The sequence below is a fragment of the Contarinia nasturtii genome, unplaced genomic scaffold (assembly GCF_009176525.2).
Source record: "Contarinia nasturtii isolate CC-2019 unplaced genomic scaffold, AAFC_CNas_1.1 Cnas_scaffold_493, whole genome shotgun sequence".
NCBI classification, from domain to species: domain Eukaryota; kingdom Metazoa; phylum Arthropoda; class Insecta; order Diptera; family Cecidomyiidae; genus Contarinia; species Contarinia nasturtii.
In genome coordinates this window covers 1390138-1405991 of record NW_022197846.1, presented here as the reverse complement: position 1 = coordinate 1405991, position 15854 = coordinate 1390138, and the positions used below count along the sequence as shown (strand labels likewise).

General features: G+C 33.4%; 1 protein-coding gene across 5 annotated transcripts in view; it reads right to left on the bottom strand.

Moving 5' to 3' along the window:
* Positions 1-584: 584 nt before the first annotated feature.
* Positions 585-15854, bottom strand: part of LOC116339090 — a 24022-nt gene continuing 8752 nt past the window's right edge. For all 5 annotated transcript variants that reach the window (XM_031764746.1, XM_031764742.1, XM_031764743.1 and 2 more), the window contains exons 3-5: positions 4479-4962; positions 1850-4412; positions 585-1764 (exon numbers count right to left, since the gene is read on the bottom strand). In XM_031764746.1, the coding sequence (XP_031620606.1) occupies positions 1452-1764; positions 1850-4412; positions 4479-4962 (3360 nt within the window). In that variant the 3' untranslated portion in view covers positions 585-1451. The remainder of the gene's footprint in view (positions 1765-1849; positions 4413-4478; positions 4963-15854) is intronic.

Here is a 15854-nt window from a genome sequence, read left to right as displayed (position 1 = left end):
TATACGTATTCCAAATTTTATACGAAAAATGTTCATATTCATGTTTTTTTTTAATACAGGATGGGCCAGAGTAACTGTCGTTTTTTTCGTAACTATGTAGATACAACTACAATGCTTTCCACTCGCTCTTTTATTTAACGTTAAGTTTATTCATGTTTTGGCAATCCACTGTGATGATGCAAATTAATGCGCAGTTCTTGTTTACTTTGCAACAACAATGGATGTCAAACGTCAACTCGTTTTGAATTTACATAAAAAAGGTTTGCGACAAGTGGATATTTTTCGGAAGCTTCAGACCGACAGTATCAATTTGAGGTTTATTCAGCGATACAAAGAACATGAAATAGTCGATTTGAAGCGAAAACCGGGCAGAAAAAAAATTGTACGTACAAATGATCTGATCAAAAAAGTACGACAAAAAGTTCGTCAGAAGAACAAAAGAACACAGAAAGAAAATATCAGCCGACGCCATACGCAAAACCGACTGGTACGTGCGCTCATACGTTTTTACATCTTTTACATCTATTACCATACGATTTTTCGACTGTGCGAAGATACGCACAAAGAGTAACGAATCAGTCGAAAAATCGTATGGTCACTAGATGTAAAAGATGTAAAAACGTATGAGCGCACGTACCAGTCGGTTTTGCGTATAGCGTCGGCTGATATTTTCTTACTGTGAAGCGCTATAATCTTGGCTCGTGAACACAATATCAGTCGATCTTCATTGCAAAGAGTTTTGAAAGAAGATTTGGGAGTGAAACTATTGAAAAAACCGAAAACGCGGATTGACAGTCAAAATTAAGCAAGACAGAAAGCGAAAATGCCAAGATCTTCTACGACGGCACGCAACCTCAAACATTGTTTTTTCAGATGAAAAGTTGTTCCTTTTTCAGCCGGGTCTCAATGCGCAAAATGATCGGGTCTATGCAGCGTCAATTGAGGACATTCCTGAAGATGATTAAGTCTTGAACGATTTCAAAATGTGTCAAGTGTCATGGTTTGGAGCGCCGATTCAGCCGGTCACAAATTTCTTCTTGTTTTCGTTAACAAAGGCGTTAAAATTAACGCAGCTGTGCATGAAGAAGAAATATTGCGCAAAAACTTGTTCCTACATGCCGAAACTGTGTTTGGTGACGAATCGTGGGTATTTCAGCAAGATGGAGCACCGGATGGAACGATATTCCTATTGAAATGGTGCGTGCCGCGTGTAAATCTTTTTTACGACGTTTGCGTTTGGTGATCCGTGCAAATGGAGGAAGATTCAAAACTAAAACCCGAATCTTAAATGTTGGACCCTATTCTAAATCTCAATAAAGTTTTTGTTCAATAGTAAAAACAATACGTTTTTTAAGCATATATAAATACGACAGTTACTCTGGGACACACTGTAAATCCTACATTACTTTAATATCATTTTTCCTCTTCCATCTATCGTTTATTTACAGAAGTTATTGATTTTGGGTTGAATCGTTGTCTGTTTTGATTTTTGTCTCAATTTTTCTCCGGTATATAGGTTGATTTTGATGTCTTGAATTAGCTTCGACGATGGTAATTTGTTCATTATCTGAATTCGACGTTGGCATTTTTTCGACCGTCTGTTTAATACCACTGTCAATGAGCGTCACCTTGTTGTCTTTTTCTTGGGCTTCTGCGTTTGATTCGGCTACGTTCACAAAGGCTGTAGATAGTTCACCTTTTAATCGGTTAACAACTTTCGTACCAATGTCATACATATAAATTTCTTGTCCATTCGTCTCATTCCTGTGTATCAAATGAATATAATTTTTTAAGCATAATAATTATTAAAATAATACAAATATATTGTTTTCAAATAGTTTTAACTTACTTCACAACCAATAAAACAACGCTTTGCATCTCAATATTTGTTTTTGCTTCTTTGTCGAGCCATCGTTTAAAATTTTCTTTAGTTGGTTTTCGCAGAAGATTTTTTAAAGATTCGCCGCCCAAAAATTTCAATTCTTTCGAATCAATTACATCCCGTTCATAGCGACCGTCTTCAACAATATCTTCATCTTCGTCATTGTCACTGGAGTTTAATCCATCATTAACTGGTGCGAGCACTACAACAGACGATATTTTTTTGTTGAGCAACGTTTCTACTTCAGGTATCGGAAATTGTTCACCATTCACTTTTAAAGGAAGATACCTGTCATAATTTTGATTGATATCAACAGAAGGCAAAACGGTTGAATCTGGTTTTATGTATTTGTCGGCAATACTTTTCTGATTACTTGAGTCAAATCGTACCACCTTGAGGTCAACGTTATGTTTCTTTGGTAACGTTTTCGCCTTTTTTCCCTCAATTTTTTCGTCATCCGAATACTGTATTCCGGCAACACTGTCTCCATTTGGTTTAACAATATTCAAAACGCGATTTGAACTGGAAATTTGTGTCGCACCACCTGCTCCATAGAAATTTGCCAAGTGTTCAGGTGGGAGCGCTTCCAATGGAATATCACCAACTTTGTCATAATCCAAAACACTGATATCAGCATTTTCAAGGATACCAGAAGATAGTAATTGTTGACGCAAGTCATCCGGTACTTCATCAGGTAAATTAGCTGGAGCTTTTTTTGGTGTTGGTTTAACTGTTGTTGTTGTTGTTGTTGTTGTTGATGGTAAATGAGAATGTTTCAATTTGCGTGTATCCAAAGGAGCGTGGTTAGTTGTGATGAAGTTTCGCTCAGTGATGCTATTGGCAAAAGATCCTGTATAGCTATCGTGTACTGGGACACGATGACTGACGATATGTGAACTTGAGTGTTCATTATAGTTTTGCGGTGATTGACTTAACTCTCCAAAAACATCAGTTGCCAAATTTGAAACTCCTTTACCGAGAATTAGTTTTTCATGAAATACGGGTGTAGGATAATTAGATGAAGATGAAACTGAATTAAACGTTTTTTGATCTTGACGTTGAGAATTTTTAGTTTGATAATTCACAGGAAGAACAATTTGTGGTGAAATTGAATTTGAGTATGTTTGCTCTTGATTAAATATTAGTTTCTGTTCTGGTTTTAACAGCTTTGTATGTTCGATGGGCGAATGTAACGGTTTTTCTTCATGAATATGATTTTGTTGTTGTGCTTGTTGTTGTCCCTGAATAAAAATGGATTTTTTTGTTTGTTGAGATAGTAATGGTGCCGTATCAATACGAATTCCCGTTGATTGAACAGAGGTCAAATGTCTAAATGGACTGAATGGTTTGTTTATTTCGCTCAAAGGAATAGTTTCGGTAATATGTTGTTCAAATTTGGGAAGTGATTCGACCAGTTCAGCGCCAGATACAAAACGATTAAATTCTTGAGAGTTTCCAGAAGAATGTAGTTGAGGTTGAATGTTACTTGAAGTACTTTGTCCAAAATGTACACCTTTTTGCTGAAAGAAATTTTTGTTGTTATCCTGGGGCGAGGGACTAAGATTAACATTACGATTTGGTTCTGATGTATGAGAAGAGGATTTAATAAACGGCTGAATTGTGGAAGGTACCAGTCGATGGTTAGTTGGTTCAGCCACGTTTTGATTGAGTATGCGGATTGGTTGTGGAAATGATTGTTGGAATTGGGAGCTTTGATGAATTGTTATTGGTTGTTGTTTCAATCGGAACTGATTAAAATTCGTATAGTGTTGATGATGATTTGAATGCTGTAGCTGAACAGAACTGGATGTGTGTTGTTGAGTCTTATCGCCATGATGTAAGGGTATTGGTATTGGTTTATGCTGAGGATTTGTCGATTGAGTCCGAAACTTAATTGGTGGAGTATTCAACGGAAGTCCAAAATTTAAGACATGCACATCCGGGAATCGGTGATTTTGTTGGCCGTTTTGATTGGGTGATGATATAGCTTTGATTCTATTATCAAAACTTTGCGATTGGAGTAATCGATTTGCTTGGTTTTGTGTGTAACTTAGTAAAAGTCCTTGATCGGGAGTGGGTCTTAAAAATGGTAGAGAATTTAAATTCGATGAACTTGATCCGGCAATTCTATGGTAATTTTGTGGGTTGTGAGATATTGTATGTGAACCTGCCATATTTGGACCATTATTACTATTGTATTGAATGTCAAATGCACGTGCTCTATCGGTATTCCCGTTACTCGTCAAAGATGCATGTTCAACGCTTGAACTATGTACATCAGTTACTATTGGTTGAAGCGCACTTTCTTCGTAGTGCTCTTGAAACTCATGCCCAACTTGGTGCTTACTTTCAGTATTGAATGTTACTTGAATTCCGCTATTACTATGGTATATTTCTGAGTCGGGTTTTATAATTGTTCGCAAAGTCGTAGAACGAACGGGTGGCGAAATTGTTGATGGAGTATAAGGAATTTGTTCTATGTCTTCCTCTTCTTCACTTTCTTCATGATTAAAATGTGAAGGAGTTAGTGCTGCAAAAAGTCAAATTAAAATTGTTATCAACATTTCACAAAATAATATTCCAAAAATGTTATTACCTGGAATTGGATCATCGATTATAAGTCCTTTATTTTCATCTTTATTATATTTCACATAAAATACTTGAACTTGCTCCTTTTTCTTTTTTGACGGTTGATATTTGATTGGTTCAGGTGTTGGAAGTGTTTCGTTACTATCTTTTATTATGATTTCGATTATGGGTTCAGGTGCCTCTACATAACCACGCACATACTGGCTGGGCTGTTTTGAATAAGTTGGTCCATAGTTTTGTATTTTGGGGTATGCTGATGAAGCAGTAGAAAAATCTTTATCGTAGACTCCACCGCCACCATTATAAGCATAGCTCGGATATGGCGAGTAGTTTGTAGTAATTCGTCTTTGAATTGATCGGTTCGAATTATCAATAAAATTGCTTAGTTGTCGTTTATCACGAGCATCACTTATGGTAATCTTCTCAGTTTTTGGAACATTTTTCGATTCTTCTGTTGCGTGAATTAATGAAATACTATACAAGAAAAAAACCTGAGATAAAGTAAAAAAAGAAACAAATATTATGAATAATAAAAATATTTTTGAAAAAATGTTACTTTATGCCAATATATCCAGATATCTAGATATAGATAGAAGTATCAATAAATAGTGTACGCATATAGCAGCTATAGCCGCACTTTTTTTTTTTATTTCCTTTAACTCCTAGTGGAGCATAGGGCCTTGAGATAAGAATTCTTATCTTTCTGGTTTCTGTTGATCAATTAATTCAGATAAATCGGTGATCAGCCGATTGTATCCTACATTTTTTATGATTTTGCCATATTCTATATGGCGTTGGATTTCTATTTTACGTGTCTGTGCTGAAATCCATACCTTTGTTGTACACAGACACGGTTGACACAGTATTTTACGACTACATACGATGTTCTAAACGGTCACCCATTCATCTCCTGACCAAAGCGTGTGCAGCTTAACTCAGTTGATCGAATAGTGCCGCAGTAGTCGTAGTAGCCACTGTGCCCACAAAGCCGCACTACTTATTGATATTTCTATCTATTATGAATATATTACTTTATGCTATACAACAGTGCCATTTCGAGAATTTCCTCGGCCCTGGATCAACTACCCCAGAGTTAAGAACTGCCATACCGCAATGAATGCATACAATAATATTTTGAATAACAATTATAAATTCTTTTCCGTCAATGGAATGCCATTACTAACAGCCCGTTAACAAATGTAAGGTTGCTAAAAAACTGTCACCATTCAATAGACCTGGACGATTACTACCATTTTTTGGTACGTAAATTTTATAGCTCGGACCAACGATTGGAAACGCTGCAGTTCAGTGTTTAATTGAGTAGGGCGGCGCCACCGTCTATACATACAAATGTCCATTTAAATTAGCGCCATCTACGCTAAAACATACTTTTGGTTGAAAATAAAACGCCATCATATTCCGACATTGGCTCGGACGATTTAAGAGGGGGGGTTATCCGGGCTTACACCCCCCTGTGCCCATGTACGCATATGAGTAATAAAACATAATCATTTCTATTTTAAATATATTTCTCTATCTTTACTTGATTATTATTAATAAGAAACCGTGAAAAACATTGAGGGCACTCAATAATAGAGAGATGAAAAGCATTTTTGAAGTATTTAGAGACTGAGAATCCCAGGTTTTGCGTTTCCTTTAAAAACAATTATGGATTGAAGGGTTATGACCGAGCACGTAGAATGTCATTGTTTTAACATTGTTACAACAACAATTTTGTACACGTAGTGCATCCTACTAGAGCGTCATCGTACTACTATAGTAATCAATGGAAAGCAGTCTCTCCGATAAACAAAGTGTATTGTATACGGGACAGAGTACATCCCAACAACAAATACATGCGATCTGATAGGGTGGGCTGTTTAGAAAATGGCGGACATATTCTCTGTGCTCGGCTATGTCCCCTGAGGGTAGGGGAGTTGAATGGCAGCTGATCAAAAAGATTCTTTCATCATTCTGAACAACTTTGTAGCAAATCATTTTTTTGATTCGACGAAGTATTACAAAGTGAGGTGCTCTCCTGTCCTCGATACCCCGATTGGGAACCCCATATTTTTAGAAACTCATTGTTTCTGCACATCCAATCGATCTTTATAGGTGAAATTAGAAAAAAGATCTGATAGTTTGTACATTTTACTGGTAAAAACGCAATATGAGTGCGTCGAATCGCCCCGTACTGAAGTGAAGACGAAATTTCACGCCAAACCCGATATCACACAAAAAACCAAAAACAATCCGAAAATGTTTATACCCGCTAGAAAACACTTGACTTAAGCTACAAATAACACTTACTCTTTTTTCAGAAAAATAAAAATTAATGCAGAAAAGTCAAAATTCTAGAAAGGCGAAAAAAATATGAAAAATCGAAAAACACGTTTATGCTCGTCAAAAGTTATTGACGTAATGAAAGTCCAATATCATTACCTCCAATTATGGAGGACATAAAGACACTTCTAATGATATATGAAAGCATCGGAATAAAAGACAAACGTATGAGATCTTTGAGCGAAACCCGAATACAAATATATTTTACTCAAAATACAAACTGAGAAAATCTTAGCGTAAAAACCAAATATCTTTGAAGTCGGAATAAAAGTAAAATCTAGGGGCTTATATCTTCAAATGTATACGATTTATACTGTAAATAGTGAACTATGTTGCAAAATCATCTGTAATACGCGCAAATAAATGTGCATAACTGCATATAACTGCGAAACGTAAAAATTAGCTATCTCTGTCACCAAAATCGTGCTTGGCAAGTTGTTATCTCATGCTGCTCGCTCATCCTTGCAGGTATTTGTTCTATATATGGAATTATGTTTACAAGCGATATTCTATTCACACACAACTCGCACTAAAATCTTGCTGCGCAGTAAAAATTGTTGTCAATGGCCATCGCTTTGAGTTTTGTGTCGATGATTTTTATTGCGCAGCAAAATAAAAGTGAGAACTGCATGTGAACAGAATGTTGTTTGTAAACACAATAATACATACAAGGATGAGCGAACATTTGAAAAATACGCATGAAAACCTAATATAAAAATGTTCAGCGTAAAAATCAAATGTATACAAATTGCGAGTGAAAATAAAATAAGTCGAGTTAATTTAACTTTTATTCCGACTTCAAAGATATTTGGTTTTTACGCTAAGATTTCCTCCGTTTGTATTTTGAGCAAAGATCTCATACGTTTGTCTTTTATTCCGATGCTTTCATATGACGGTTGGATATTCTGGATCTCATTCTCATGATAATTCAACTGCGGCGGCGATTCGCCCCGTCCTCTCCTATATATATAGACCAAATTTATTTAGCCGTTAAAAGGTTTGAATTTGGAAATAAGTGATGGAAATATTTTATATGTATGTATACAGTAATACTGTAACAGTATACATACAATGTTGAACGCTTTAAAATGAAAGATGTTGAAGATTCAATTATTAATACTTCCGCGATCGAAGTTGAATTAAATCTAATCCAACAAGTCAGCATTTTCCGCAATAACGACTAATATGCTATGAAACACTATTAGTAAACACGTTTTGAAAACACAAAAGTGATTTTTGCTTTCTGTTCGTATATCTGTATTCATTTTAAAGATACAATATTCGGTACACGAGCTTCAATTTTTTCTTTACAAACTTGCCATGTAAAATGCAGAAGACGTGATAATGCGAGACTAACTTACTACGGTAAAATGTGTTGTTAGTCATGTATTGGCTATTAACTGTTTTTTTTTTATATATTTTCAAAAAATTCCCACAAATTTCATAATTAACCATTACTGTGTCGACTGTTGCTTCATTATTTTAACAGCTATGGCAAATTGCTTAGGCAAATCGGTTAAAGCAATTGATTTTTTTCAAACAAAATTGCATTAACAAAGTTAAATACACTGCTAGTTCATGGGCCATATGACTTAATGTGAAACTTCGGACCATACAACTAGGAGAAAGAAATTACCGTCCAAATCAGAGCGTAAAATAAGCCATTTTTTCGCAGAAAACCGGTAGTTAAGATTTAATTTCGGTACTAAAGAATTTGGATTTCGGTATTCAAGAATTTCAAATAAAATTAAAAAACAACAACCAAAATAATATTTAACGACAAAATAAATTTAAAATTCGGCATCCGTAAATATTTCACAAGATTTTCCATTTGACATATAAACATGTAAGCAAAGTGAAGCCAGTCGGTGCTGTGGACTTAATTCCTTTCAAAACGTATACAAAATAAAATAGAAAAATGTCGAAGCAAAGAATTGAGCAATCAGATTTAGTATGTTCATTTATTGGTAGTAGTAGTTAAAAATGTCGCATTTGTTACTAACCTCTTAATTGTCATGTTTACTAGTTTTTGACAATGACAGCTATTCTATCTTAAAGAGAAATCTGAATACCACTAATTTCAATGGATGCAGTGCACCGTTTCTGATCAATTATGTGCAAACTTTATAAAAGTCGAAAAATGACTCGGTCATTAGCAGTGATGTTTAAAGATACTATCTACAGTTTAGATAACAGATAAGATATTTTAAAAGTTTTAAAATTCTATCTAGATAAGATAAAATATCTCGTTATCTTTATCTTATCTTGCAGTATCTGGAAAAAGTCAGATAATTTTCAAAAATATCTTAAAAACCTCAGATAAAGTATCTTTGCCCATCACTGGTCATTAGATACCTGAAAAAAACTAACAGTCCTTTAAACATGGAATCCGAAAATTGCCTGTGAAATGGGAAAAAGTATTGGCTAGCGATGGACAGTACTTTGAATAATGTATTCATTCATTTTGTTATTGAAATAAATGCACATTTTCAGCGAAAAATACGACATTTTTAACTACTACTACCAATAGTATGTGTTCATTCATTTAATTTTTATTAAATGAATAGTAAGCATAGTGATGTTTGCGAACATCTATGAACATTTTTTTGTTCGTTCGTTCGTACGTAGTCGCGTTCGTTCGTTGTTCGTAGAATTTTTTAACGAATATTTCACTTTTATCTATTATAAATACTACGAACAACGAACGAACGCGAGTATGAACGAACGAATATAACTTATTTTTAAAATTTCTACGAACGAAGGTACGTTCGTACCCAACAGTAAGTACTTCACGAGCGAAGCGAGTGAGGTCGGTTGGCATGCTTAAAAAATCGATAGTCAACAGAAATGTTTCGGTAATTAAGGCAAATCCTTATTTTACGCTCTGATTTAGCCAAACAAGACACATTTTTACTGCATTGAAAAAACAATCATTTGCGGGAACTTAATTTTTTTTACTTCAATCCAAGCATAAATGCATCTGATCGTTATGGTACATTGGTTAAAGTGCACTATAAGACTAATCAAATGTTGCTATAATTTTAAAAATGGATTCATTTGCGTAATGAATTAAGTTTGATTGTAAAGAGAGGATCTGTTTCGAGAAGTTTAAACATGATAAACCATATGTGAGTTGAGTCGAATCTCGAAAATTGACGTGAACTCCAAAAATTCGTGATTCTGCCAATTGGTTGACGTAATCAAACTTGATCGAATTACAACTCATCAAAAGTGTTACAGATGATCTTAATTGATGTCGGCTGATCGTTTTTAAGTGAAAAGTAACAGAAAAAATACAGAAAAAAAATCATTAAATAAAATTGAAAATAAGGTCGATAAAAAAATGTATACCCCCGCTGTACTCTCTGGACATCTCTCTTTCTAATACCACATATTTCAATCAATATTATGCACGGTTTTCAATCAGCACTGCAAGAATTTTGAAACAGTTGAAAAATGGATCGATCAGTGAATACGCGGAAATAACGAACAGTTCTTCCGACGCGGAATCCTAAAGTTGCCCGAAATATGGTACAAATTAGGACATTACTTTGAATAAAAAACCTTTTACGGTTTCTTTAAAATAAATGCTCATTTTTGAAGAAAAAAACTATGGAAATGAATTTGTACTCCCAATAGTACTCCCAATAGCTTTGAAAGTAAACTGTATGAGAGAAAATGTGGCAAAAGACATCACATTTTTTATGTGTATACCATGCATGCTTCATTAAATTTACGATTATTTGATCGTTCTACCGATTTGATCACTCTGACCTACATATTTTAAACTTTAAGCATACCGACAACTCATATAAGTTATCTGGATCATATTTTTCGTCACTGATCATGTACTGAGTGTCTTTTTTGTATTCTACTATCGATTATCGAATGGCTATTTCAAGTGTTACAAAACCAAACATATTATTTAGAACGCCAATTAAGGAAATGGACAATTATAGTTCAGAGTTAGCTAATGCCATTTGCCAAATGGACTACTCAACACCTTTCATAACATTATCAGCCTGTAGTAATAACCACTATTTTTTTACGACATTTGGATTGAACACATTAATATCTCAAATCAATTAAGTCAAAATTCTACTTAATTTTTTCAAAAGAGAATAGTAAATAATTTCAATGTTCAATGGTAAACGATAATTTATAATTTATACGCTATGTCATGACTCAGATCTCAATGGGTAAATTTTGGCGACTGTATCAAAATTGTAAAAATATATTACTTTAAAAATGATTTATTTTAATATAAAATGTGTATCGGATATGCACATTAAGATTCACATAATTTATTTCCGTTGCGTAAAAAAATCAAAACCACAATACGTTTTACATGTGTTACGTAAATGTAATTGGTGTGCACTCAACTTATGAAAAGAGAAAAAACGAAGCGTTACAATAGTAAAACGAACGATTCAAGCATATATTCGAACGAACGCAATTCAAAGTCGTTTATGGTATTTATTGATTCATTGTATTCATTTGATTTAGTTTGTGAAAACGTATTCATAGGCTCAGTTTAGTTTGACTTCAGAAAATATTTTTTTACGTTATATAATTTGCGTGCGATTTTTATTGAAAATATTTGATGTAATTATTTTTAATTTATTTTGTTGGAACTGGCCGCATTTATAATAGATACACTAAGGTCCATGTCGTTGGGACATCAGGATTAATTCTAAATTTGTGCCGACAAAAAATATATATTTTTGAACACTTTGGTCCAATAGGTTTGGAGTACAAATTGGTCAAACACGAAAAAATCTCAAAAACGTGGAAAAATAGTCACCTCGAAGTATTTCTGAACTTTTACACTGGGAATGTCAATTTTTTGATGTTGAGAGTGCGTATGTTTTATAAGCACTGCCAATTACTTAAATTGTAAAACTTGTTCATGCAAGTTTCCAATTAGTTAGCACCGAACAGTTTTTCGAGTATTGCCTACATTCATAACCTGAGTTTTTGAACTGCAAATGGTCATTTCACGATGAATATGGATTACAAAGTCTATTTCAAAATACCGTCACCAGTGTCGACACCATTTGACAACAAAATTTTGACAGTAAAAATACAATACGTTTTATTGTTGTTGTCGTTTCATTGCTGTGAGGATACCTATCGAGCAAACTTGCTGGGGCTCGGGCAAATATGGAAATTATTCAGTCGGGAATCGGGCCGAATTTTATGTGCCGATGCAACCTCTTGTATGTACAAAATCCCCAACAAAACCATATAGATCGAGAGGATCTCTCATACGTTATTTGCCTTTTTTTGACTTTCATAAACATGTGCTCGAACCTAATATGGGACCAAATTGTACAAAAGAATATATTTTTCGTCAGCACAAATTAAGCATAAAATCCCTGTGAGAAATTTTGCACAAAATCTAATTTGACATATGAGAGAGTCTCCCATACAAAAAATCCGCTTTTTACGATTTTTTCATGTTTCGGCTCGCAGGTTTGAACAGCACAAATTTAACGAATAGCAATCATAGCTTCTGACCGGGGGTCCGAGGGATCTATTTACCCCCTCTGGAATGGATTCGGGAAATTACCCCTTTACGAATTGAGAAAATTACTAGGGGCTCGGAACTTGAAAAAAAAAAACATCAAATAAATGAATTGATTGTATGAATTTGGTATATAGCGACAAATATTACAAATATTCGTGATTATCGTAGTTTTTTGTAATTATACAGCTCGTATACAGCAGCGATTTGAAACATACACACAACACAAAATAAAATTAATAATCATGTCAAAAACAATTTTCAGGCTAAAAATTTATATTTCTTCAACAAACAAAAAAATAATTTGGGTGAAGAACTTCAAAAGTGTGTAATTAATATTCTTATAGTAAGCCTTTGTGATTTTATAAATAACGTTCCACCAAATGACATGCACCATTTGTCGCCATTTTGGGTATTTACGATAATCAGGAATAATGATTTTATTCACGAATATTCACAGAAAGTGAAGTTATTGTTCACTACTCAAAATGGACCAATATTCGTGAATATGCATGGTTTTTCACGAATAAAAAATACTTCCGAGCCCCTAGGAAAATTAATTGAAATATTCTTTCGATTTGCTAGGGATTTTATTCCAAAAAGATAAATGCAAAAAAAACGGAAGAAGGCTGATTTAGATTGAAAATTACCCCTTTACAATTTTGAAAAATAAGGGGGCCAACGACATTGACCTGCAACAGAAATACTTTTTTCATGCATAATGCATGAAGGAATGGAAGCGTATATTGGAAACAATAGGAGAATCGCTATAGTGCTGTGGTTGTGCGTTCGGAGCACTTCGTGAGCTGCTGAAGATCCGAACGTACAACGATAGCACTAGCGATGCACATCAATTGTTGCATGCATCATACATTGATTGATCTCTTTCCGAGTGCTTGCTTATATGCCTTTGAAATTATTTTCACTAATATCTTTTTAAAACATAAAAAAGTTTGGAATCCTACATAAATAGCCTCAAACTGAAAAAATAGTATTAGCTTTGATATATAAACTTTATGTTCTATTTTTTACTTCAACTAACACTATTTCTTTATAATTCAACGCGTTGACAATAAATGTTGACTGTAAATAATAATTACTTGGCCTATTGTATCACAGCGAATATTTCATTTACAGAAAAGCTTGCGTGCTAGTATAATTGCATGGCATTTTTCCATTCACTTTCATTTTCAAAGCAACGGAAAAAATCACATAAGACTAAAATATCTTCAATTATTCAATTGAATGTATTTTGTGCGCCTTTAAAGTTCCGCTCAAACCATCCATCTCTTTCTTTTACATTTGTGAAAAGTTATCTGTAATCAGTATTTTCTTTCATCAGATACAATTATGTTGTTTATTTCATTCGTGAAATTAGGCATTGAAAAATTTGGTATGCAATTTTTGCGATTAAAATCTTTCAATGTTAATAGGGAAAAACAATGCAAAAGATTGATGCTTGCGCTCATCTTCAAAAATATTGTACTTTATTTTTCAAAACAAATATTTTTTTGCGTATTTTTTTCATCTTTGAAAAAATTGACCTGTCTTTTTATTCTAATTGGAAGCCAACAAAGAATTTAATGTGGAAGTTAAATTTTAAATTTACTTTCACTCAATTTATATTTCCCATCGAAACACGTTCAAACATTTACATTTTGGACAATGATGCATTCATTAATTTTCACATGAACGGACACTGTCTTTCTATTTTTACAAAAAAAGAAACGATTACAGTGACGATGTTAATTACTTTATTTGTGAATTTATTATGAGTTTAATCGATTGTTTTTTTTAATGGTTATATAAAAAATAGAAAAAATCACTTTGAAACCATATGAATTATATGCTTCATTCAGCACATTGCGATTTTTCTTATTTATTTCTTTTTGAGTATTCTTTACAAAATAATTAAAAATAAAGACATTTTTTAATTTAAGCTCTCAACATCTTTGGCAACATTATTACGTTCAAATTTCTTGGGTAGTTAGTTATTCATTTCACTTTTCTGAGATCTTTCGATTTCAAATATTTAATTAGAAAGACGAGTTCCATAATTTTCTGTAGTAACCTTAAATTATTTTATTGAAGTTTTTTTTAAACCTTTCAAAACATTGAATAATTCCAGAGAAGGATATAAAACTTCAAGCAATACATTTATTTAAAAGCGATGCTTTCGAGGAATGCAAAATTGGTGGTCATAACCACCTTTCACCTCATATCAAGAAAGTGAATGTTTACTTTTTCCATATAAACGCTTCCGTCGAATAAGCGATGTGGCATCGATTCATGTATCATACGCACTATTTTAATTTTCTTGTGAATAAGAAGAAGGTGGCTCACATCTTCTTAAATTAATAGTCTAATCAAGTAATTTATTTACTAGTAAATTGAAGCTTCAATCAATTTTTTCACGTGGGTATTTTTAAAATACAAAGGGTACACAAATAATCATATTCATTTCAATTCATTACAGTTGCAGGGTGGGCCAGAATAACTGAAGGGTGTATTTTTGGCTCTAAAAAAACACATTTTTGAATAAAATGAAATATATATATATTTTTCTAGTAGGATTTAACATAATATTTTAGATTTAGCCTTTGGATTTGATTCTTGCACCGTTTTGTTTGATTAACAGCTTCAGACGTGTTGAAAACGAGTCGCACGCGGCACGAATTTCATTCATGGGAATGTCGTTCCAAATCTTTACGATTTTCTTTTTGAATGTGTTCAAATTGGTAACCTTCGTAATCTTTAGAATATTGAGCTTCGATGCAGTCTATTGCAGACACTGCGTACACACGATCATTTTGTGCATTGAGACTTGGCTGTAGCAAGAACAACTTTTCATCCGAAAAAACGGCCCACCCTGTAAATAAGTGAACAACATACCAGACTTTATGATAGATAGTTCAAACAACAGCTAAATGGTATCAGTTTGAATTTCTCTACAATTTTATTTAATGGGAAGTAATCCGGTAACGGCGAAAAAGTAAATAAATGCGTGGAAATAGAAAGAATCTCATTTACATTTTTTAATTCCATTCATTAGTTTACTTTATTATGGATACATGCTTTGATCTTTCCATGTAGGAAATCCATTGGAACAATTTTTCAATTACAAATTTTGGAGCTAGATAAATTTCAATAAAATTATACTTCATGTTATGGTAATTATAATATGCTCGAATCGAATCCAAAATTATCTTAAACAAATTTAAACGTAAATCATTGGTGACTGGACAAAAAAACAAAGTATAAAATTAGATTGATTTTGAAAGCCAAAATGAAAGTGATGGCTTTTTTGGAGTTACTGAAATAGTTCGTGTATGTGTGTGTGTGTGTGTGTGTGTACTGTATTGCATAAGTGTAGTGAGTTGGAGAGAATACAATGAAGGAAAACTAAAAACAGAATGGACAATTAAGTATGAGACCAATGGAATGATGACAATTTCCTGTATTTTATTATCAAATAAAAAACCTCTATCGAGTTAGAGAACGAGTGACGAAACC